Below are 25,978 nucleotides of genomic sequence, written 5' to 3' on the forward strand. Positions count from 1 at the left end.
AATGAGTTTCTGGCCACTTTAGGCCCCACGGGAACCTGTTCCAGGATGACCGGTCCGTTGTCAAACCATCCAATGGTCCAATTACTTATCCGATCATGCTTCCGAAACAATTTCATGAATTTTGATACCCATATTGTCAGGGTTTCTTCAGAATAAGTTTGTGGCCACTTTAGGCCCCACGGGAACCTGTTTCAGGATGACCGGTCTGTTGTCAAACCATCCAATGGCCCAATCACTTATCAGATCATGCTTCCGAAACAATTTCATGAATTTTGATACCCATATTGCCAGGGTTTCTTCAGAATAAGTTTGTGGCCACTTTAGGCCCCACGGGAACCTGTTTCCAGAATAACCGTTCCGGGATTAATTCATAAGATGGTCCTGTAACGTAGCTAAGTTATATTCTTCAAATTTCCAACGAAGTTTATTAGTCATAACGCAAGAAATCTTCATTTGGTTGAATATATATCTTCAATTTACACATACTTTGGGACTTGGCCCAGTTAATCCGGAATTCCGGTTACCAGATAATCCGAATCGGTTCTCCGATGCAACTTCTGTATCCGTAGCAACCAAAATCGTCAAAATCGGTGAAAAACTGACAATGTTATGATCATTTAAAGTCCGTGGGTACCCGGGTATCCTGTCGGTAACGTAAGGGTGTTTTTTTGTCGGTAACAAAAGGGTTAATAAAACTTAGTAGTTTTAATTAGGTTTATAATGGTATTGTACAAGAACACAATGTTTATGTTGAACTTCGTGAACTATGGTCAATCGAATGGCTAAAAACAGATGTTTCTGTTCCATGTTCCCCAAATATTTTAAACAAAGAAAACAATAAACACAAAAATTTTCCTAACTGAGCATTCGCATATTTAAGATTTTGTTGTTTATTGGTCAAATTCCACTTCTGAAAATGAAACAGATAATAAAAATCAAGCAATCTATATCCTTCTACTTCCGGTAAATTAAAATGATATAAATGCGAATACACAACGAATGGTGCAATGAATGCTAATTGACCACAAAGTTGAAAAGCAAGCCAAGTTCCAGTTGAATATAGTACGATCATGAAAAGAACTGATCGTTAGGAACCGATTGCACCAACTTTCAGCAAAATACTTATTATATTTGAAACTTATGCAAAATGTTTTTTTGCCGTCAAAATTGCCCGCAGTGTAGTAGCAGCCATGCTGGTAGAAAAAGAATAATTTTATATCGGCGTAAATCTTTTGAAAAATCCATTGTCATTACACCCAACCGGCGATTGTTAGATTTTCTAACAATTCTGTATAAGAATCTAACAAAACCTGTATAAGAATTGGGCATATGCGAAAATGTTAGATTCTTATACAAAAAATGTAAGCTCTCAAACAAATATTGTTAGAAAAGCTTACAAAATTGTTAGATTCTTATACAATACTTGTATAAGAATCTAACAATTTCGCATATGCCCAGTTTTTATACAGGTTTTGGTAGATTCTTATACAGAATTGTTAGAAAATCTAACATCCGCCGGTTGGGTGAGTAAAAATCGCTGCATTTCAAGATGATTTTCAAAGTTTGAAGCACGAGAAATATTCCTTGCAAATCAGAATGCCACCAGAGGAAAAGGCAGCATATCGATTTATTATCTACACTAATTAATTGACCGTAAATCATAGTATTACATAGATTTTCTTACCTGTTTTCACCAGAAATTCGAACGCGCAGAAAAATGTGCAAGCACGCGAACGAATTCTGGGCATCCCATTTCCAATGATTAAACATTATTTTTCATCCATGTTCGTGATGTTGTTTTCAACTTCATTCTTCCATTTCTATGATTATCCTTTTTCTTCAAAACAATAACAAAAAGCTCCAAGGAAAAGAAATTCCTTTTTTTGACATCGGTTTTATGGAAGTCTTATGTATAACCTTAAACTTGCTTTGAAGACGATCTCAAGAGTGGTCCACTTAGTCATAACATAATCTTGTAGCGGTCATCAAGAGGTTGTCATGTAGATTTGAGTTTTATTGCTAGTCTTGAAAATTTGCTCTCCAAAACTGCTAATAGAGTATGATAAAACTCAAAATGTTACTTGGGATCGTAATTAGCTGGATATGGAACAACTTCTCGCAAGGACTACAACAGCTGCTTGGTAATACGTCCCTGTACTTAATGGAATAGTGTGGGTTCAAGTCCCACTGGCAGCCGATATGCAAAGAATGTTTAGGCCAATTTTGAGCATAATCAGTCATAAAAACCTCCTGACAATAATAGAACAAAACCTGCCAAAGCCGTCATTCAATGTGTCTCAAAATTAAACATCTTTTCCAAAAAAAGTAAAAATCTGAAGTCATCAATCAAGAAAAAAATGTTCCGTTATTTTTTTTGTCGGAAATAAAGTTTTGTGGAAGTGTGTAGTTTTTTTTCTAACACAATATCCTATCCCAAGTCATTTGGGCAGATGCAGAGGAGTTCTCGGTCTCTAATAGCAACGAGAGTCGAATTAACAATCCTTCTCTTCCTGTATGACTGTAAGGACGTGGTCGGCGCTGTTCTCACACATTCACTTATGTGTCTTGGTTACAAAGGACCAACAAACATTTCTTCTCAAATTAATTATTACGTTTTGGATAAGGTTTTCATGCCTTTATTATTGATTTTAAACTTATTCAAGCTTACAACCTAGTTATAATATGAATTACTTTTGTATGAATTCGAATCACATGTTAATTGTTAAATCTCTGAGAATGAAATTTCACTCCATAATACTCAGAATCAAAAATCTCTTCTTAAATCTCTAGTTCAATGTATCCCACCATATCAGATTCTCCCTCACTGAATGTCCAAAACGACAACCTGTTCGCTAAAACTTTTCAACGTCTTGTAACGATTGGTGTGCACTGCCATGTCGATCAGATTGGTGTTGGTGAAATAGTCCAAGAGCACAGCGTTGGCCCTCAAACTCCACGGTCCACCGAGCATCGTCATCAGCTTCGGATTGATCAGGTTGGCACGCTCCTTCGGCATCATGTAGGCTTCGTCGGGGGTCTAAAATGGACCTCACGTTACGCACTAGAGAAGAGAACCCTCTCAGTACAAAATGGAATACTTACGTAGCTACTGTGCAGTCCCTGTACGCCGTAGAAGCTCCAGCCGATATCTTTCGGCGCATCTTGGTGCTTTTGCGAGAAAAGATTTTTCATGAACTCGCCCAGCTCCGTGTGCTTGAGGAACGAACTGGAGTGCTTTTTCCATGGTGCCCATATCAGATCGGAAGCTATGGGAGAGAAGGTAGAATGAGCTTTAGTACTGAATGCGACTTGCGTACAACATTCGCCATGAGGTGAGCTTTTCAAGTTGTCAGGGTTGAAGCTTTTATTATCATGATGGACTCCAAGTTTATTCGTATGGGTTTCTCATTGTGATGTATTTAATTTCATTTAATTCCATGTAATTATTTTTGTGAACCCATCTATGAAATGTGAACTTGTCAACGATGCACGCTGAGAACGAATGAGGCTTTCATCTCAACAGCAAAACCTCAACTAATAGATAGATAGGCTTGAATCAGTTAATATATTTATTCTTGTACTGCAGGTCTGAATGCTTTTTGTGTCACATAATTGGTTTTCTCAATAATACGAATTCAATGAAAATATTTTTTCAGTAAGGAACTCATTATACACTTTTACACTTTCTCAATTTTGCACCCATCCTAAATGTTTAACGCATATTAATTACCATGTGTTTTTTGAATTATTAAGGATTTTTTGAAACATGATGAAAATATTTTGGTGGCAAATTGAAGTCATACGATCAAAAATATGAGGGAAAAAAAAATCGTGTAAAAATAATCCTGTGTATATAACTCATGTCATTTTCAACATGCATATTTACTAGTACATATTTCGTTTTGCCTTTCTCGTATACTAAGTATACGGTAAAGGCTATATGATCGCTCCAAAAACAAACTTTTTATAGAAGGCCCGGAGACCCATAGTGTTATATACCAATCGACTCAGTTCGACGAATTGAGGTGATGTCTGTGTGTGTGTGTGTGTGTGTATGTGTGTGTGTATGTGTGTGTGTGTGTGTGCGCAAAACTACTCAAAAAATGTCACTCATTTTTCGGGCACTTATCCTCAACCGATTTGCTCGCAACAAGTTGCATTCGACGCAGAATCCTGTCCCATTGTTTCCTATTTGAAATTGGCCAGATCGAACTATGGGATCGAAAGTTATGGTCAAAATACAAAATCATACGAAAAAATCGCGTGAAAAATGTCACTCATTTTTCGGGCACTTACTCTCAACCTATTTGCTCGCAACAAGTTGCATTCGACGCAGAAGCCTGTCCCATTGTTTCCTATTTGAAATTGGCCAGATCGAACTATGATCTCGAAAGTTATGGTCAAAATACAAAATCATACGAAAAAATCGCGTGAAAAATGTCACTCATTTTTCGGGCACTTATCCTCAACCGATTTGCTCGCAACAAGTTGCATTCGACGCAGAATCCTGTCCCATTGTTTCCTATTTGAAATTGGCCAGATCGAACTATGGGATCGAAAGTTATGGTCAAAATACAAAATCATACGAAAAAATCGCGTGAAAAATGTCACTCATTTTTCGGGCACTTATCCTCAACCGATTTGCTCGCAACAAGTTGCATTCGACGCAGAATCCTGTCCCATTGTTTCCTATTTGAAATTGGCCAGATCGAACTATGGGATCGAAAGTTATGGTCAAAATACAAAATCATACGAAAAAATCGCGTGAAAAATGTCACTCATTTTTCGGGCACTTATCCTCAACCGATTTGCTCGCAACAAGTTGCATTCGACGCAGAATCCTGTCCCATTGTTTCCTATTTGAAATTGGCCAGATCGGACAATGGGATCGAGAGTTAAGGCCAAAATACAAATTCATACGAAAAAAATCGCGTGAAAAATGTCACTCATTTTTCGGGCACATATCCTTAATCGATTTGCTCACAACAAGTTGCATTCGACGTGGAATCCTTGTTGGATTCCTATTTTTTTATGGAAAAATCGCTAAAAAAACTCACTCATTTTTCAGGCACTTTTACTCAACCGATTTGCTCGCATTAAATTGCATTCGACGCAGAATGTCTCATATTTTCTTATTGAAAAGTGTCCAGATCGGACTATGGGCTTAGATGTTATGGTCAAATTACTATTTATTGTGAAAAAGAGTTCAAAAAAGTCTAGCTCACTTTTTTAGCACTTAGACTTTATTTATTCCTTCATCAACACAAGTTCAACAAATCTGGTTGCAGTAACCATATTGTGACTGAATCCGGTCATATATAAGATACTGTGATTGATGTGCAATATGTGTGCTTCTCAGGTCGCTCGCAACAGATTGCATTCGACGCAGAATCTTGTCCCATTGTTTCCTATAGAAACTTGGCCGGATCGTACAATTGAGTCAAAAGTTATGGCGATTTTAAATTTTAAAACTACAAAATAAAATGCCATTTTTTGCTCTTATGCTCATCCGATTTGTTTGCAACAAATTGCGTTTGGCGAGAATTTTTTTTATGCATATAAACAAATATGAAAAATAAGACCAATCCACATATTGGTGTTATTTGAGATTTTTCCAAACCTTTTGAACGAACGAGAAAGGCACCATCACCGCTAGGTGGATTAATTTGGGTTTTATTTTAAAACTGGGGTAATATGCACCCCCGGGGAAAAAGGACCGTTTGGCATTTTTGAGTATATTTTCGACAGTTTTTCGGAAGTATTTACTGCAGAGCATGTAGTTCGGATCTTAAACTAACAACTTCGTAATAAACATTATTTTTAAGTATTCCTGGAACAGCGCTAAAAATGCCAAAAGGTCGTTTTGCCCCGGGGGTGCTTATTACCCCAGTTTACCCTAAGTATTTTTTTATTATGGGCTGTGAGATCACGTTGGGTAGCTTTTATCAGTCGAGCGTTTAACGAATAACTGAAGATGTAAAATTGCAACACCGAAAGCAGATTCATATTAGAATTGAATAATAAATGCACACAGCTGATCCATAATTCTACGGCAAGTGTATACGAGAAGGAAGATTTAAATATTAACGCTCTAAGTAAGGGTCTCCGTTGAAAGTTGATAGAAAGCTGGTGCAGCGATGCGCGGATCTTTAGTACGGCATGATACTCTCGTCGCGCCGGTTCTATTATCGCTGATTGAGCATCAAGTCCATTAGTGGCGCGATGAGTTTACGCTGTTTGTTGTTCTGCTTGGTGATATGGATTCATTCCATCACGGCTGCTGACGTACAGGAGAATGAAGTTGAAAAGTACGAGCCGACCTGGGCCAGTCTGGATTCACGCCCACTTCCGCAATGGTACGACGATGCGAAAGTTGGAATATTCTTGCACTGGGGTGTCTACGCCGTACCCAGTTTTGGATCGGAGTGGTTCTGGATCAATTGGCAAGGTTATCAAATTGAATGATAGTCCCATCAAAAGTTTCACTAACTCTTTTTGTAGGAAGCAAACTGGAAAATTATGTAGACTTTATGTCCAAGAACTACAAACCGGACTTCACATATCAAGATTTTGCGAGTGATTTCACAGCTGAGTTGTTCAATGCGACCGAATGGGCCTTGCTTTTTGCCAAATCCGGCGCTCGTTACGTAGTTCTGACCAGCAAGCATCATGAAGGATTCACCTTGTGGCCCTCGAAATATACTTTCAGTTGGAATTCACAGGATGTGGGACCTCATCGTGACATACTGGATGAACTTTCAACAGCCATAAGGAATAATACCAAGCTTACGTTCGGAGTCTACTATTCGCTGTTTGAATGGTTCAATCGTCTATACAACGAAGACAAGCTGCACGTTTTCCTAAAACACGACTATGTTGATTTGAAGGTGTGGCCAGAGCTGAAGGAAATGATAACCAAGTACAAGCCGGAGGTCCTTTGGAGTGACGGCGACTGGGAAGCTCCCGATGGCTATTGGAAGGCCAAGGAGTTCTTCACTTGGTTATACAACGAATCACCTGTAAGGGACACTATTGTAACGAACGATCGCTGGGGCATCGGCACCCTCTGCCTTCATGGAGACTTCCATACTTGCTCTGATCGCTATAATCCAGGTGAGTGTTTACCACTTTTCAAAGACATCTTATCTCGAAAGATGAATTTATGTCTCGTCAATCACATTGATAGGTGTCCTCCAGCCGCACAAGTGGGAGAATGCGATGACAATTGATAAGAAAAGCTGGGGTCATCGTCAGAATGCCAAGCTGGAGGATTTTCTCACTTCGGACGAGTTGATTGGACAGATTGCGACCACGGTGAGCTGTGGCGGTAACATTTTGATCAATGTTGGTCCTACGAAGTATGGCACAATTGATCCCATATTCGAAGAACGTTTAACTCATATGGGTCGATGGTTGAAAACTAATGGAGATGCCATCTATAAAAGTAGACCGTGGAAATATCAGAACGATACCATTACTCCCGATGTATGGTATACCTCAAAATCGATAAAAACGGTGGACGAAGGCGTGAGTTTCACCAATGTGTATGCTATCGTGCTCAACTATCCGTTTAAAACCAACAGTGTGGACCTGGGCGCTCTGGATAAGTTTTCCAGGAAGATTGTACAAATTTCCATGCTTGGATTCAATGCTAGTCTTAAGGTTTGTTACTTGCGATTTGAATTAATTATTGTTGGTCTGAAATATATTCTAATTTTAGTGGAAGCCGTTGCAGAATGGAATTCGTATCGAATTCCCATCTAAGAACGAAATTGATCGTCTGCAACTTCGTCATGCGTGGACGCTGAAAATTGTGCTTTCTCCGTAATAAAGAAATTGACTAACTTCATTTTCCTCTCCAGATTTTATTTCATTTAGGAAGTAATTTTTAATACTCAATGTCAATACATAAAACGCTTTTGCGATTTTTTTTCCAAATATTTGTCCAGAAAACTGGAAACCTTTGTTTTTTATGCCTCTTCGTTTCAAATAGAATAGAGAGAACTTGCAAATCAATCTCAACAAAACTTTGAACTTTGTACACTTATAGAATTGCGTACGCCGAGTTTTCAAGATTGATCTATCTGTAGGTGACACATCTAGTGTATGCCCTTTCGTATAGATTGGACATATGATGTAACCCAACCAGCCGGTAGGCAGTTCTTTATCCTCCCATATTTTATGAATAATGTGGAGAATCGATTGACGCTTCTCATTTTCAGCATATTTAAAGTCTTCTTAACCTCATCCAGTATTGATGGTTCCACAGATTGATCGTCGTCGACTTTACCCACCCTGGTTCCTAATACACATTCGTTTTCCCCGTTCAACAAATCTTCGGAGTGCTCCTCCACCTGGATGCCGTCATAGTTTTGTCTGTCAACAAATTCCGCTCTCGATAATTGCACATGGCGGGTACTGGCGCAGCCTTATACCACGTGCCACTGACAGTTGCGTAAAATCTCCGCATATCGTTTCTATCCATGTTCTCCAGTGCATCAGCTATCCCACTCTCTTCGCCTTTTCTTTGGTGGATTCGTTTCTCTTTTGCCCTTGCAACACTGTACCGATCTCCATTATATCGGGTTCCAGCCTCTAACCTCGTCTATCACTCGCTGGCACTTCTCATGAAACCAACAAGTTCGTTGGCGTCGCTGTGCAGTGCCAAACAGTTCCTACTCTGTTGTAGTCACAGTTTCGTGGATAATCTCACACTCTGTTGACGGCATCCTTCACGTCATCAGGCTTATCGTTCTTTGGGGCATAGATGCCGATCAGGCTTTAGCTGAAGAGTTTGCCTCTCAGTCTCAACACGCTCATTTGCTTTCCGATCATCATGAAGCCAACTCTGCGTTCTGCTCTACCGCCGACGCTATAGTAGATTAGGTACTTGAATGAGGTGTTTACGATGGTTTCCACCGCTTGTTTCCTTGTTTGTATGACTGGTGGATTTTAAACTTCTGAATATTTTTTCGGATGGATTTCCCCATGAACTTCCTGAAGAAATTTCCGAAGAAATCTCAAGAGAAGCTCGCCTAAGGAATTCCTGGTTTGAAACCTTATTTATTTGGACTTCCAGGAGGAATTTCTGAAGATTTTTTTAAAAGTGTGGCGGAAGAAATTTTGGAGTATTTTCAAAGAAAGTTCATAAGGAATTTCAAAATATTTTTTTGTTGACTTTACAAACAAGTTTCTAATAAAATTCTGAGTCTACTTCAGATTGAAAGAAGTTCTAGTAGGATTTTTTATGCTGAACATAAGTTTCATAGCGAAGTTTCAAATTTGCCTTACAAAGGCATTTTCTCACTAGGTTTTTCGCACTTTTAGCAAGAAATCAGCTCCATCACTGTCATAAGACGAGTTTAGTACAATTCCACCGCCTCGAATTACTTTTACGTATACGTATTTCGACCTCAACTGTAAGGTCATCTTCAGTGTCTCGTACTTGACTCGACTTGAAGAAAACAATCACAGCTTATGCTATTTATACTACGCTAGGTACCTAATCTAATTGTTTTATATACCTACACTAACAAATTATCTTATTGCTTAGGTAGAAACTTGAAGAGCCAAGAGCTGCCGTTTCCTTGATCTTTATTCAACAGCGAGGTTTGTACCTGTCGGTAGATTTCCAAGCTCTCAGCCACATCAAGTTTCCACGGTGAAGAGACGTTTCTTAAAATTCTAATATTTGATGTCGTAATTGGGTGATTTTCTTTATATACATGTTCTGCTACCTTAGATCTAAATTCGTAATGTAATCCCTTATTATTTTCCCTTTTCGCCTTGCTTACTTCCGTCATATGCTCCTTGAACCTTACATCTAATGATCTTTACGTTTGACCTACATAGATTTTTTCACATTGAGAGCAACTTATTTTATAAACGCCCGCCTTATTCAACATTTCTACTTTATCCTTCGTTGACCCCAGTAAAGACTTGAGTTGGTTACTTCTGCTGGAGAATACTAGATCGATGCCGAATTTCCTTAGTCGAGGGCGTAGCTGGTTGGTGATATGTTGATCATATGGGACCGAAACTCTTTTCAGTGGCTCATCGATCGTTAACAGTGTTGTTAGTCCGTTTCGGCGTAGGGTCCTTTCCTTTTTGTTGATGATTGCTCTATTGTCCTCTCCTGGTATCCGTTGATCCTCGCTGTTTCCAAAATATGTTGTACTTCATTCGCTTTTCCTTCTTCGCTCAAGGGTATCGTCTGCATCCTGTGGATCATGTGATGAAATGTTGCCATTTTATGCTGATACGAATGATTCGATATATATGGGATGACTCTCATGGTGTTCGTGGGCTTCCTGTAGATTTCGAGGCTCAATGTCGTACTTGCTTCCCTGATGATCAGTAGATCCAAGAAAGGTAATTTACCTTACTTTCCCTCCTTACGGGTAAACTTGATGTCCTTATGCACGTTGTTTATCGCTTCCAAAATCCTGGGTAGATTATTTGATTGATGATGCTGAAAATGTCGTCGACGTATCACCACCATTTCTCGGGTAGTACTCCTGGTACCTGCAGGTTGTTCTCCAAGTTCGCCATGAAAAGTTCGCACAAAAACGGTAATATCGGATTTCCAATTTGTGCTTCTTTCGTCTGTTTGCAGTAGTTTTCTCGGAATGTGAAGTAGTTCTCCGTCATGCATAGCCTTGCCAGATTTAGGTACATCTTCACCTTTCCTCGCCATGCTGTTTCTGTCCTTTGTGTAAGCAGCCAATCCTCCAGAAGATTCAGAGCGTCTTTCACTGGAACGCTTGGAAACAATGCCGTTACGTCAAAAGATACCATTATGTCCTCTTCTTTTATGTGTCCTGATTCCAATAGCTTCTGGGTTAACTCCTGGGTGTTTGTGACTGAACTGCTGGGGAATGGTTTCGGCATACTTTGGAACTCCTCCTGTAATAATGTTAGTTGCTATCGAGAACAGTTCACCAATAAGCCAATGCCCGAACAGCACAAGTAAGTCAAAAATGGTTACAGCAACTTGATTGTGACAGTTGCAGAAGCAGAAGCTCACTGCGTAAAGTGGGAATAGCAAAGTGAGAAGGAAGACGCCTCTCTTCTTACTCATCACTTCTTACTTTTTATCTATCACTTTTCACGGTGAGAAGTGAGATGTGAGACGTCAAATAACATATTCGGCCGAATGACCAGTTCGACCAAATGACCTATTCGGCCAAATGTCCTATTTTGCCAAATGTCCTATTCGGCCAAATTTCCTGTTCGGCCAAATGTCCTATTCGGCCAAATTTCCTGTTCGGCCAAATGTCCTATTCGGCCAAATTTCCTGTTCGACCAAATGTCCTATTCAATCAATGACCTATTCGGCCAAATGACCTATTTGGCCAAATGACCTTCTTCTTCTTAGCATTCCATCCGCCTCTTGTGTTGCTGCCTCGCTGCTTAGTGTTCATTCAGCACTTCCACAGTTATTAATCGCGGGGTTCCTAAGCCAAGTTACAATTTTTTGCATTTGAATATCATGAGGCTAACACGATGATACTTTTTATGCCCAGGGAAGTCGAGACAATTTTCAAACCGTGAATTGTTTAGACCGGCACCGGGAATCGAACCCAGTCACCCTCACATGGTCTTGCTTTGTAACCGCGCGTCTTACCGCTAGGCTGAGGAGGGCCCCCAAATGACCTTCTGGGCCAAATTTATTCAGCGGCCCATAAACTGCCCTTCCTCCCATTAACCTAGTACTTCAGTATGCCTTCAATGGGATACTGATCAAACTCATTCGTTGTTCAATATAGCTTCTCTTAAGAATGCCATTTTTGCATTTTTGTTTTGTAACTTCGCTATATTCTTAGCTCAAAAGTATCATTTTTATACGTCGTCTTATTGGTAAAAATTGCTTTTATTTTATCCTATTGTGAAATCGTTAAGAATATAAATAATTCGTAAAATCATGAAAAAAATCATAAGACTTCACTCCATAAAATCACTGTCTAAATAACCGGATTCATGCGGAGTGGCCTTGAAACCGTCAATACCCCACTTCTATTTTTAATTAGCAAAATCATGAAGCTCGAGCCTCCACACAAAGAACCAACATAAACCTATTAGGTGCTCCGGAATCTGAACAATACATACGTCCGAATTGACCAGGAGCAGTGTCTAGTCTGTGTAGAAGAAAAATCCCTGGAACTGGAAGAAATCACTGGAAATCGTTGAAAGTTTGTTATGATCCTTGAGTATTTGTAAGACATCCAGGAAATATGTACGAAACCTTGCTAACCCATTACATTTCTGCCCTGATGCTGTTTCCTCAACCCACATTATATTGAGCGTTAATGGATTGAAGGTTGTGAAAAATATGAAAATGGGTTCTGTAGGTTTCTTTGTGGTTTTGTAATACAGATGCCTCTCTACTTCATGATATCAAGATCGAGGAATGGAAAATTGAGATAGGTGAGATTTCAATAGAATGGATGAATTCTTGAATGAATTGTGGATAGATTTCCCCTGACTTCCAGGAGGAGTTTTTGAAGATGTTTTTAGAAGTGTGTCAAATGAAAATTTGGACTATTCTCAAATAAAGCCCTGACACGACGGCCCTCCGACGAGACAGGAGGTTTGCGCAGGCCCAATAAGCCGCCTGGAAAACCAATCATTACGAACAATATAAGAGATAATGCGACTCGATATAATCGGCAAGGACCTAGGCGACGAATACAGGATCACGATTGGAAGCTTGGAACATGGAATTGCAAGTCGCTAGGTTTCGCAGGTTGCGACAGGATGATCTACGATGAATTACATCCCCGCAACTTCGACGTCGTGGCGCTGCAGGAGATTCGCTGGACAGGACAGAAAGTGTGGAAAAGCGGGCATCGAGCGGCTACCTTCTACCAAAGCTGTGGCACCACCAACGAGCTGGGAACCGGCTTCATAGTGCTGGGTAAGATGCGCCAACGCGTGATTGAGTGGCAGACAATCAACGCAAGGATGTGCAAGCTGAGCAAGCGGCCTTTAACCGTTTCTTGAACTATAGCATTATCAACGTGCACTGCCCACACGAAGGGAGACCCGACGACGAGAAAGAAGCGTTCTACGCACAACTGGAGCAGACATACGATGGATGCCCACTGCGGGACGTCAAAATCGTCATCGGTGACATGAACGCACAGGTAGGAAGGGAGGAATGTATAGACCGGTCATCGGACCGGATAGTCTGCACACCGTATCGGATGACAACGGCCAACGGTGCATAAACTTCGCAGCCTCCCGCGGAATGGTAGTCCGAAGCACCTTCTTTCCCCGCAAAAATATCCACAAGGCCACATGGAGATCACTTAACCAAGAAACGGAAAACCAAATCGACCACGTTCTAATCGACGGTAAATTCTTCTCCGACATCAAGAACGTCCGCACTTACCGCAGTGCGAATATTGAATCCGATCACTACCTCGTTGCAGTATGCCTGCGCTCAAAACTCTCGACGGTGTACAACACGCGTCGAAGTCGGACGCCGCGGCTTAACATTGGGCGGCTACAAGACGCTAGACTAGCCCAAGAATACGCGCAGCAGCTGGAAGTGGCACTCCCAACGGAAGAGCAGCTAGGCGCAGCGTCTCTTGAAGATGGCTGGAGAGATATTCGATCCGCCATTGGTAGTACCGCAACCGCTGCACTTGGCACGGTGCCCCCGGATCAGAGAAACGACTGGTATGACGGCGAATGTGAGCAGTTAGTGGAAGAGAAGAATGCAGCATGGGCGAGATTGCTGCAACACCGCACGAGGGCGAAAGAGGCACAATATAAACAGGCGCGGAACAGACAAAACTCGATTTTCCGGAGGAAAAAGCGCCAGCAGGAAGATCGAGACCGTGAAGAGACGGAGCAACTGTACCGCGCTAATAACACACGAAAGTTCTATGAGAAGATAAACCGTTCACGTAAGGGCCACGTGCCACAGCCTGATATGTGTAAGGACATAAACGGGAACCTTCTTACGAACGAGCGTGAGGTGATCCAGAGGTGGCGGCAGCACTACGAAGAACAGCAGAATGGCGATGTAGCAGACGAAGATGGCGGTATGGTAATGGACCTGGGAGAACGCGCGCAGAACATAATCTTACCGGCTCCGAATCTCCAGGAAATCCAGGAGGAGATCGGCCGGCTGAAGAACAACAAAGCCCCTGGGGTTGACCAACTACCAGGAGAGCTATTTAAACACGGTGGTGAGGCACTGGCTAGAGCGCTGCACTGGGTCATTACCAAGATTTGGGAGGAGGAAGTTTTGCCGCAGGAGTGGATGGAAGGTGTCGTATGTCCCATCTACAAAAAGGGTGATAAGCTGGATTGTAGCAACTACCGCGCAATCACATTGCTGAACGCCGCCTACAAGGTACTCTCCCAAATTTTATGCCGCCGACTAGCACCAACTGCAAGGGAGTTCGTGGGGCAGTACCAGGCGGGTTGTATGGGCGAACGCTCCACCACGGATCAGGTGTTCGCCATTCGCCAAGTACTGCAGAAATGCAGCGAATACAACGTGCCCACACATCATCTATTCATCGACTTCAAAGCCGCATATGATACAATCGATCGGGACCAGCTATGGCAGCTAATGCACGAACACGGATTTCCGGATAAACTGACACGGTTGATCAAAGCGACGATGGATCGGGTGATGTGCGTAGTTCGAGTTTCAGGGGCATTCTCAAGTCCCTTCGAAACCCGCAGAGGGTTACGGCAAGGTGATGGTCTTTCGTGTCTGCTATTCAACATAGCTTTGGAAGGGGTAATACGAAGAGCAGGGATTAACACGAGTGGTACAATTTTCAATAAGTCCGTCCAGCTATTTGGCTTCGCCGACGACATAGATATTATGGCACGTAACTTTGAGAAGATGGAGGAAACCTACATCAGACTGAAGAGGGAAGCTAAGCGGATCGGACTAGTCATCAACACGTCGAAGACGAAGTACTTGATAGGAAGAGGTTCAAGAGAAGACAATGTGAGCCACCCACCGCGAGTTTGCATCGGTGGTGACGAAATCGAGGTGGTAGAAGAATTTGTGTACTTGGGCTCACTGGTGACTGCCGAAAATGACACCAGCAGAGAAATTCGGAGACGCATAGTGACTGGAAATCGTACGTACTTTGGACTCTGCAGGACGCTCCGATCGAATAGAGTTCGCCGCCGTACCAAACTGACAATCTACAAAACGCTCATTAGACCGGTAGTCCTCTACGGACACGAGACCTGGACGATGCTCGTGGAGGACCAACGTGCACTTGGAGTTTTCGAAAGGAAAGTGCTGCGTACCATCTATGGTGGGGTGCAGATGGCGGACGGTACGTGGAGGAGGCGAATGAACCACGAGTTGCATCAGCTGTTGGGAGAACCATCCATCGTTCACACCGCGAAAATTGGACGACTGCGGTGGGCCGGGCACGTAGCCAGAGTGTCGGACAGTAACCCGGTGAAAATGATTCTCGACAATGATCCGACGGGCACAGGAAGGCGAGGTGCGCAGCGGGCAAGGTGGATCAATCAGGTGGAAGATGACTTGCGGACCCTCCGTAGACTGCGTGGTTGGCGACGTGTAGCCATGGACCGAGCCGAATGGAGAAGACTCTTATATACCGCACAGGCCACTTCGGCCTTAGTCTGAATAAATAATAATAATATCAAATAAAGTTTATAACGAATTTCTAAATATTTTTTTGTCGAATTTACAAACAAGTTTCGAATAAAATTCGGAGTCAATTTTAGATTGAAAGGATTTCTAGGAGGATGGCCGAACATAAGTTGTATAGCGAGGTTTCAAATTAGCCTTACAAAGGCATTTTCTCACTAGGTTTTTTGCACTTGTTGTATCACGGATATCTGGAAGTTGCATAAAATCGGGCTTAATTTACGAGTAGAGTTACGTGAGATTGCTCGAATGAAGTTTGTATTTTAATTGAATGGTTGAATCTCGTGAAAATAGTCGAAATCGACTCACGTGACCTTACTCGTAGAATAAACATAAACTTTGAAAAGTTGATTTTTTCCATTCAATGAAAATCCTAGATTTTTGCTGTAATCGGTAGGTATTAGTTCTGGGAGAAAACTAAATAAATTGTTTGATAGGCCGCCCGCTTATTCCGTTCCCTGATGCCCTGATTCTCTAGACAAAAATTGAGTCAAATCGGTCAGCGTTTTAGTGGTGTTAAACTCATTGGAAGTTTATATAGACAAATATTTGGTAAAATATCGAAAAACAACCGTCTAAGACGAGTTTAGAACTCTCCATTTAATTCCACCAATTATTTTGATATCTTTGCAGATACGTATTTCGACCACAACTGTGTGATCGTCTTCAGTGTCTCGTACTTGACTCGTCTAAGTCGAGTCAAGTACGAGACACTGAAGACGACCACACAGTTGTGGTCGAAATACGTATCTGCAAAGATATCAAAATAATTGGTGGAATTAAATGAAGAGTACTAAACTCGTCTTAGACGGTTGAATACATTCCACTAAAAAGAGCTTAAAATATTTTATCGAAAAACAGTAATTTGGAGCTAGATATCACCATTATAAAAAAACGAAATATTAGAGTTCACTCGGCAAAGTTATTAATATATCTCTGAAGTGTGGTTTAAGCAAATTTTGTTTATTTTACACTAGAAATCTAATCAAAATCACCCATACAACACTTCAGTAAAATGCTAAAAACTTGGCCTGATTATCTCTAATCTATTCGCGGCTTCCAGCATAACATACTGTATTTAGTTCTACAAGAACTAAACGAGTATCATATTTCTTCATCGTAAATGGTGCCATCTAGCTCCAAATGAAGAAGAAGTATAAATAAGTGAACTCATGAATGCATACCTAGACGTAATGCATAAAAAGAAGCAATAGTTTATAACCTGTTTATTAGTAAGCAAAGGGTAATGATGGTATTTTGGACATTTGAATATATTTTGGACTTTTGGCTATATTTTGTTTATTTTGTTACATAAATATGATTCTTATATTTTTATATTTTTTAGAAGAAAGCTAATTGGAAAAACATGCAAATACAGCCAAAAGTCCAAAATATATTATTTGCCCTACAAAGCAATCAAATAAACACTGTAAATGCCTATAAGCATTATATTGAAATTCATGCCAGACTCCGGTATGAACGTAGTGCCATGGAGGAAAATAAAGAAATTATGTTGCAAAATGTCACGGTTTTATTTTCTTACTTCGCGTACATACCGGCCAGCAACTACGGTTTGTAATAAATTAGATAATGACCCGTCAACAATGCCGGCTACAGCAGAGCGCGAACAGTAACGATGACGCTCGATTCAGTCCCACTTACTTTAATTTATAGAGTTAATGGTTGCACACAGTAGCGCACAATAAAACTGCATCGGATCCATTTTTGTATACGGATTCTCATGCTGAGTTTTCTAATTTTGATTTCTGATTTAGATGATTTTTGTATGCTGTTGATCAAAATGGTGAAGAAAGAAAAATTCGCACATGTAAATTCCAGAAACACGATGAACGTTTTATTTTAATACTTGTTTTAATGGTTGTGGGGTGTTTTGAGTAAATTTGGTAAAAGAATGACTTGTTTTTTTCTCTTGTCTTTAAAATTTGAAATATGCTGTTTTCCTAATTTAAAAAAAAATTAAACAAATCAAGTTTCTGTAGAAAAACGCAAGTAAATCCATCTTGCGTCATCGGGGGTACAAAAAGGTCAAATAGGGGTGAGCATGAGGAGAAATGTATTTAGCAACTTAGGATTCCTCCAACATAATAAGATACATTTTGATCGATGTTGATATCAAACTTTGTCTATTGTGCTGTAGTGTGTAGTGTAGCAAAGTGGCAAGTGCACCTCGCTATTTTAAATTATTAAAAGCATTTTTGAACAACCTTTTTGTAAACAAATGTAAACCCCATTTTTTGTCCGTTACTGTGCATTTGATGTTGTTAGTTCATCAATGACATCGATTCAGGACATATAAAATATGTAGCTGAATAAATGAATTGTATAAAAAATTATCACAATTTTATTTATTTTCGATGGAAGCTTCATAGACGTTTCGTATTATGACTTTTTTATATATAGGTTTATGAAATGTAGAATATTGAGGAGCCCAATGTTTTGTTGTTGCGTCTAAATTAATTGGAAAGAGAAAATTTCAAATTGTAATAACGTATTTGTTGTCATCCTCGCTGTTCGAATTGAGCACAAGTGAAATAGTAAAAAAAAGTCTGTTAAATTTAAATGTATGTAAAATGGTATATTAACTGAAACAAAAGTTTTTGAAGGTAATATTAAGAGCTTTGCCAAAGATTGTTAGTCGAACTGAATTTGAACACAAGTAATATCGTGCAACGAGTCAAAAGCAAAACTTTAACTTTTTTAGTTTCTTGTGCCTTTTGTTCATATTCATTGAGGAGAAACGCTTATTCAAACGTTTTTCACCTTGACATTAGTTCCTTCAATTTATGATGGATAAAATAAAAAAATGAAAAGTTTTGACTTTTGGGGGGTCCATAAATGGTAATATTACAAGGCCAAGATGAAACTTTGTTTGTGCCAACTTTGTTTCATGCTTAGACTTTTGAACGGTTAGCCTTGTAGGGTTGCAAATCCGGAGACAACATGATGATAAAGCTCAGTGATAACCAGTTTCTAATGTTGACCCGGTCCTACACTACTCACCATTCCAACTGGGTGCATGATTGTACGTGACGAGGATGTATTTCCCTTCCCGTCGCATTTGGTCGATCGTCAGATGGTAGGAGTTGGTATCGTCGTTTTCTTCGTCTCCGAAGCGCGGTCGGCGGAACACCAGATCGCCCAGCTCCTGCTCTAAAATCCGCAGGAACTCGTTGTGCTGTTCCGGGTGGTTGTGAAAACCTAGCGGGAATCGTCGGAAGTCCAACACAACGGTTTCTTCTGAAAGGATGGCGAAGCGGCGGATGTCGTGCAGAATCGGTACGATCCAACCGACGCGGTAGCTTTCGTTCATGATCCAAAAGTTGCGTGTTCCATTGTGGGAAGATTGATATCCAACGGAGAAGTCAAGGTAGCGAATTCCGAATACAAGCTGCGTCCATATGTCCAGATCTTGCCGGTAACCGACATGTTTCAAGAAAATGGGATTGACATTGGCCTTGGTTTGGTAGCAACCTGAACAGTGGGTTCCAGGGAGGAATAGGTCTTTCAGAGAAACATTGCCGATGTCGCGTTCTGTGAACATCCAGTTCGGCTGTATTTTGAGGCAGTCGTAAGTCAGGAGTTCATTATTTTTGTTGTGACCGACCAAGTAAAAGTCGAAGCAAAGTGGTTGAGCCCGACGTTTCGGGATGTGTCGCAAAACTTCAACATAGCTCCATCCTCCCGGAAGGCGTGGCTTACCAAATTTGAGTTCTGTTATAACTTCACCGGATTTCTGTCCGTCTACTATAATTTTGACAACCGGAGGGGCATCTGATAAAGCAGGATTCTCCGTGTACAGTCCTATCCAATCGGGTGGTGTCTCACAATCTGGACCCCAGTTGACTACCACCGATGCTTCCTCGATATGCCTCGCAAGTGAAGATAATGTCAAATAAACGGGACACGTATCACAGCGCACGTTAACAACACCAATCACGAATAATAACCCGGTAATGAAAAACTTACAATTGGAACTCATGTTTGAAGAAAGTTCCGTTCCAATTCAAAACGTCTTGTGGGTTCAAGCTCCGCGGAACAACTGAGTAAGATTAGCGAACCGGCAACCAGAATGGTCAGTTGGCGGTCTGATAAATGCATTTTTTGGCACGCGAGACGCGGAGCGTCATATCTACGAGTCGAGAGCGTCGTCTGCCTGTGATGCGGTGTGTGCGTGTGATAATTTTGTGGATTATGGTGTCGGATCAAGATGATGAACTTCAATTGAAGAACATTTGTTGATTATGGTGGAAAATATTATTCTTGAAAGAAGAGTATTAGATGATACGCGGATTATATATACTTACCTTGTTACTTAAAATAATAGTTGATTAAAGATTTTATCAATTTTAAATGACATAAATATCTAATTACTTTGCTTCTAACATAACAATACAAATAGTTCTTTTGAATATTTTCCGGAAGTAATATTAAAAAAAGAATATAGAGTGGAGTGTTTTGTAAAGTTGTTATAATTTATTTCACTCTGACAAAGCCATGTACTTTGGGTTTCAATGACTAGAAGATGAAGGAGTCTACACAGATAAAAATATGTTGTGATTTTAAATGTATTTTCATGCACATATTTGGAGCATGCAAATAAACGTAACATTCAATTGCTCTTACCTTTCTTTCAAATCGAAATAAACTTAAACCGTGCTTGCTTGTAAAATTCAATCAAATTTAATTGAACATCAAGTGCTTATTAGTTTGTTGGGACTAGCGGCAATTTTACACGTCGTTGAATTTTCAAAATTATTTGCTGTGTAGCAGTCGATTTCACATTTCACGATTTCACTTAATTGTTATTTGCGTTTATAAAGAACAAATAGGTAGCATTAGTATAATAATTTTATTATTGTATTCAATAATCTTAAAATCTAGTTGACAAAAGTTAAAAACTAGTTTATAAAAAATAATTTGTAATTTGTTGAATATTTTAATTTCATCCATTATTTCCTTGCTTTTTTATAGTCCCGTAGACCTAATAGACGTTCGACTTTGTACACTGGGGTCGTTTTTTATGTGGATGGAATTTATCAATTTCACGGTCTTCCACAGTTTCCACATCTTTGTAATCACCTGATATTTTTAACTTTTTGGGAGGATTGTTTCGAGAAATAAACTAAATTTTTTGAAAAGTCCAGCAATAAGGAAAAACAAATCGCGTAAAAGCGACCCCGTTGTATGCCTTTGTCAAAAAAAAAACATTTAGATAAACTTGTTGGTACTTCGCATTGACAAGATTGATAAGCTGAAAGTGAAAAACAAGAAGTGAAAAGTGAGAGATGATTGGTATAGAGTTTAAGGACAATCCTATTATTTTTTTTCTTCTTCTTCTTCTTTTTATTGGCATTACATCCTCCACTGTGCCTTGCTGCTTAGTGTTCATTCTCCACAGTTATTAACCGCGAGGTTTCTAAGCCAAGCTACCATTTATGCATTCGTATATCATGAGGCTAACACGATGACACATTTATGCCCGGGGAAGTCGAGACAATTTCCAAAAATTGTCTAGACCGGCACCGGGAATCGAACACAGCCACCCTAAGCATAGTCTTGCTTTATCGCCGCGCATCTTACCGCTAGGCTAAAGAAGGGACCCCTTCGCAGCATGCGTCGTAGCATGAAGGATATTTTCAGTTTTGGATTCCGTGAGGATTGCCCTTAATGTGAAACGTAAGAAGTGAAATGCGAGAAATGAGAGGTGTAAGGAGCCAGACCGCATCGTGCTTTCGTGCTGTGCGGTTCTTTCTCTCTTTGCGGAAGGAAGTTTTTAATACTACCCGAAGGTATTTAAATTTCAACGGTGCTTCTTAGCGCTATTTGTACCCACTGATCCCGTTACGATCTTTGCAAGGACCCGTGCCTTCGTTTTACGTTGGACCCGTTTGCGGAAGTAAAATTCCGACAAGCGGTGGTAATCCTGCAGGGACACCGTTCTGGGAAAAAACCTCTTAGAAGGTCACGTCTCCACGCTCAGCAATGAGTATTAACAAAAACAAGAGGAAGAGTCTCTGAATTCTCCACTTCCTTCAAAGAAACAAGGTTTCAAGACCGTCCTGCCCAAGCGCGGAAAAAATAGAAGGAAGCTGGAGAATTCAGATATTCCTTCTAACTCTAATATCGGAAATAATTCTTCTCCAATCGAACTGAGCAATCAGTTCGATTTGATTAATGATGAAATTGAGCAAATCGAATCTACCTCTAGCCCAGGTGATTCGATTCATGCGAAAAAGCAAAGGATTCCGCCAATTGTGGTATCTGTTGCCGAGTTTTCTGGCTTCCGGAATGAGATTTTGAGTAACCTTCAGGGGATCAAGGTTTCATTTCAGATTGCTAAGAAGGGTGACTGCCGCGTTTTGCCGGGATCCTTTGACGATCGCAAACGTCTTCTTCACTATTTAACTGAGAAGCGCCATAAATTCTTCACATACGACGACAAAACTGAGCGATTGTTCAAAGTCGTCTTGAAAGGTCTCCCCAGTGATGACAAATCACTGGATGAGATTAAAATTGAAATTTCTCAATTACTTGGATTTTCACCAGTCCAAGTAATAAAGATGAAAAAGAAATCCCATTCTGGTACTTCCCAGAGGGGCATTTCTCAAGAATTTTATTTAGTTCATTTTAACAAAAGTGAACTAAATAATATGAAAAGTTTGGAAAAGGCCTGTATTATGTCTCATGTCCGTGTTACATGGGAACATTTCCGCAGGCCTGGGGGAAATTTCCAAAACCCTACCTTGTGCCGTAAGTGCCAAAAGTGGGGTCATGGAACCAAACATTGTCACATGGATGCTAAATGCATGATTTGTGGTGGAACCTCTCACGCCAAGGACGCATGTCCTGTGAGAGAAGATTCCAATAAATTTAAGTGCGCAAACTGTGGGGCAATCATAAATCCAATTTCTGGGAATGCCCTTCACGCAAAAGTTTTGAATTCCCGTGCAAAATTGATGACGGAAATTCCAATCGGATCCCAGATTCGACGGGTAGAAATTTTTCAAACGCTCAAATTTCGAAACCGGTTACCGGTCGAGCAATTCATACCCACCACAATTCACAAACAAATTTTGCCGCTCGTCAACGGGTAGCAAGCACTTCAGTAAATTCCAATTTTTGCAATGTACCTACGTATGCAAACATCGCTGCTGGTAGACAAAATTTCCCTTCTCAAAATGAGGTTTATACCCATGTCCCAAAGGAAAATAACGGTCATGTTGTCGATTCAGGTAGCATGACTGCTTCCGACTTTGATTTTTATCTGAGCAATTGCATCACATGATTGATGCAATGTTCAAAGCAAATACCATTCCTGAAGCTGTTCAGGTTGGTATAAAGTACACACAAAAAATGTTATCGGACTCCGTTTCAATGGATCCAAATAATTGTGTGAAAGTTCTAAATTGGAATGCCCGCTCTCTAAAGGGTAAGGAAGATGAATTATTCAACTTCCTAACAGTTCATAATGTGCATATTGCCATTATAACTGAAACCTATTTAAAACCAGGACTCTCCATTAAACGAGATCCAAATTATTTCATCTACAGAAATGATCGTCTTGACAGCGCCTGTGGTGGGTTCGCCATTGTCATAGTTTTTGAAACCTTGGGAGTTTCTGTTGAAACAAATTTTGGACAATTTTCCTTCATTGCAGCCTACTTGCCTTTTCAATGCAATGGGCAGCAAAAGAATTTGTTGAAAGCTGATCTTCAAATTCTGACTCGCAACAAATCAAAATTCTTCGTAATTGGTGACTTCAATGCCAAACACCGTTCATGGAATAATGCTCAAAGCAATTCCAATGGTAAAATTTTATTTGAAGATTGTTCTGCGGGATATTATACTATTCAATATCCCAATGGACCAACTTGTTTTTCTTCCAGTCGAAATCCTTCTACAATTGATTTGGTTTTAACGGATTCAAGTCAGCTGTGTGGCCAATTGGTAACTCATGCTGACTTTGGTTACACGGAGCTTCGAAGACATTCTCAATCAAGAGAATGTTTTTGACCCTTCGTTGGGAACCAATTTGGATGAAGTGAGATCTATTACTAGAAAATTTAAAAGTATGAAAGCACCGGGTGATGATGGTATTTTCTACATAATTATCAAAAAACTTCCAGAGAGCTCTTTATCTTTTTTGGTTAATTTATTTAACAAATGTTTTCAATTGGCATACTTTCCAGGTAAATGGAAAAACGCCAAAGTTGTTCCAATTTTGAAGCCGGACAAAAATTCAGCTGAGGCTTTTAGTTATCGCCTAAACAGTTTACTTGTTCAATAAGCAAACTGTTTGAAAAGATTACTTTAAATAGAATGATGATTCTTATTAATGACAATTCTATTTTCGCTGATGAGCAATTTGGTTTTCGCCATGGGCATTCAACCACTCATCAGTTATTAAGAGTTACGAACTTAATTCGGCTCAACAAATCTGAAGGATATTCGACTGGAGTTGCTCTTCTTGATATAGAGAAAGCATTTGACAGTGTTTGGCATGAAGGTTTGATTGTAAAATTGATGAATTTTAATTTTCCTCTGTACATTATTAAACTGATCCAAAATTATTTATCAGATCGCTCATTGCAGGTAAACTATCAGAATTCTAAATCTGATAGTTTACCTGTAAGGGCTGGTGTCCCCCAAGGCAGCATACTGGGGCCCATTTTGTATAACATTTTTACTTCTGACTTACCTGATTTACCACTAGGGTGTCAAAAATCTTTGTTTGCAGATGACACGGGCCTTTCAGCCAAAGGGCGAAGCCTTCGTGTCATTTGTAGTAGATTGCAAAAAAGTTTGGATATTTTCTCCACTTACTTGCAAAATGGAAAATTTCCCGAATGCTTCCAAAACTCAGCTTATAATTTTCCCACATAAGCCGAGAGCTTCTTATTTGAAACCTTCTAGCAGACATATTGTCACTATGAATGGGTCACCAATTAATTGGTCTAGCGAAGCTAAATATTTAGGACTTCTGCTAGATCAAAAATTAACTTTTAAAAATCACATTGAAGGCCTTCAAGCCAAATGTAACAAATATATTAAGTGCCTATATCCACTTATAAACAGAAAATCAAAACTTTGTCTTAAGAACAAACTTTTGATTTACAAACAAATTTTTAGACCTGCCATGTTGTATGCTGTGCCAATATGGACTAGTTGCTGCAATACCAGAAAGAAAGCACTTCAGAGGATTCAAAATAAAATTCTGAAAATGATTCTGAAGTTGCCTCCGTGGTATAGTACCAATGAACTTCATAGAATTTCTAATATTGAGACATTGCAACAAATGTCCAACAAAATAATTTCAATTTTAGATAAAAATCGTTGCAATCTCCTATTGCAACGATTAACTCCTTGTACCCTTTAGTATAAAATAGGTTAAGTTTAGTTTAAGTTGAAAACATTGTAATTCCTACATGGTTCAATTCAACCAGAGGAAAAATTCTAACTGCCAGAGGCAATTGAAATGTATTAATAATAACTAAAAGCGTAACATAGCAAATAAGGATGATAGTGTTAAGAAAACACGGAACACCTAGTCTAAGAGATGAATGCATGTATTAGATAATTAGCAAATAAAATTAGTTAAAAAAAAAAGAGGTGTAAGGAGAAAAGCAAAATGTAAGAAATGTTTTTCACTTCTCTCATTTCACATCCTGTATCTCATTTCTTATCTCTAACCTCTCATTTCTCACTTCACACATATGACTCTCTTTTGGCTTCTCACTTTTTGCTTTATAGTTACCACGTCTCTTTTCTGAGTTCTCACACTTCGAAGCTACCACGTAGAAGAATCGAGTAATGTAGAAGGAAAAGATTTAATACATCCGGGTTTTTTACGTGATTAGAACTCATCAACTTCTCGGTTAACCTGAACTTCCGCAGCTTTTAACATTCCACCTGAATGAGACGCTGAAGGTCTTAATCGACTAAAACCAAACCGTGTAAAAAAAACTCGGTGTATGCGAGGCGCCTGGACTACATCGACGACTACTTCATTAGCGCAGACACAATCATCAATTCTCTACATGAGTTACGATACGTACAGTCCAGAAGAGGTTTTGAGCTCCGCAATTGGGTCTCCAGCTCCATGTGAGAACGAAAAGAGGATAAGTGCGTATAGTGCACGCGAAGATAAGACGTCCGGATCCAAGCGAGTTCGGGGCATCGTTAGGAGCCCCGAGGAACGATTCATGTGATCCGACATGAATTACAATTTACTATCGTGGATTCACTACAGTCATCTTCGGTTCTTGACTTTACAGATTGACGTAGAATGCAATAAAA

General features: G+C 40.0%; 2 protein-coding genes across 2 annotated transcripts; one reads left to right on the forward strand and one right to left on the reverse strand.

Moving 5' to 3' along the window:
* Positions 1-2,555: 2,555 nt before the first annotated feature.
* Positions 2,556-19,744, reverse strand: LOC134217559 (uncharacterized). Its single transcript, XM_062696337.1, has 3 exons — positions 18,683-19,744; positions 3,103-3,266; positions 2,556-3,037 (listed from the first exon to the last, which is right to left on the reverse strand). Exons 1-3 carry the CDS (start codon positions 19,659-19,661, stop codon positions 2,822-2,824), a joined length of 1,359 nt encoding a protein of 452 aa, XP_062552321.1. The 5' UTR covers positions 19,662-19,744; the 3' UTR covers positions 2,556-2,821.
* Positions 6,119-7,849, forward strand: LOC134217558 (putative alpha-L-fucosidase). The gene is made up of 4 exons (XM_062696336.1): positions 6,119-6,448; positions 6,502-7,113; positions 7,187-7,662; positions 7,721-7,849. The coding sequence occupies exons 1-4, from the start codon at positions 6,223-6,225 to the stop codon at positions 7,826-7,828; spliced, it is 1,422 nt and encodes a 473-aa protein (XP_062552320.1). The 5' UTR covers positions 6,119-6,222; the 3' UTR covers positions 7,829-7,849.
* Positions 19,745-25,978: the final 6,234 nt, after the last annotated feature.

Source organism: Armigeres subalbatus, chromosome 2 (assembly GCF_024139115.2).
Source record: "Armigeres subalbatus isolate Guangzhou_Male chromosome 2, GZ_Asu_2, whole genome shotgun sequence".
NCBI classification, from domain to species: domain Eukaryota; kingdom Metazoa; phylum Arthropoda; class Insecta; order Diptera; family Culicidae; genus Armigeres; species Armigeres subalbatus.

Excerpts from the sequence above, each read along its gene's own strand:
- LOC134217558 (XM_062696336.1), top strand. The coding sequence starts at position 6,223 with ATGAGTTTACGCTGTTTGTTGTTCTGCTTGGTGATATGGATTCATTCC. Across the intron at positions 6,449-6,501 it reads GTTCTGGATCAATTGGCAAG|GAAGCAAACTGGAAAATTAT; the intron begins GTTATCAAATTG and ends CTCTTTTTGTAG. Across the intron at positions 7,114-7,186 it reads CTCTGATCGCTATAATCCAG|GTGTCCTCCAGCCGCACAAG; the intron begins GTGAGTGTTTAC and ends TCACATTGATAG.
- LOC134217559 (XM_062696337.1), bottom strand. The coding sequence starts at position 19,661 with ATGAGTTCCAATTGTAAGTTTTTCATTACCGGGTTATTATTCGTGATT. Across the intron at positions 3,267-18,682 it reads TCATGCACCCAGTTGGAATG|CTTCCGATCTGATATGGGCA; the intron begins GTGAGTAGTGTA and ends TCTCTCCCATAG. Across the intron at positions 3,038-3,102 it reads AGGGACTGCACAGTAGCTAC|ACCCCCGACGAAGCCTACAT; the intron begins GTAAGTATTCCA and ends GGTCCATTTTAG.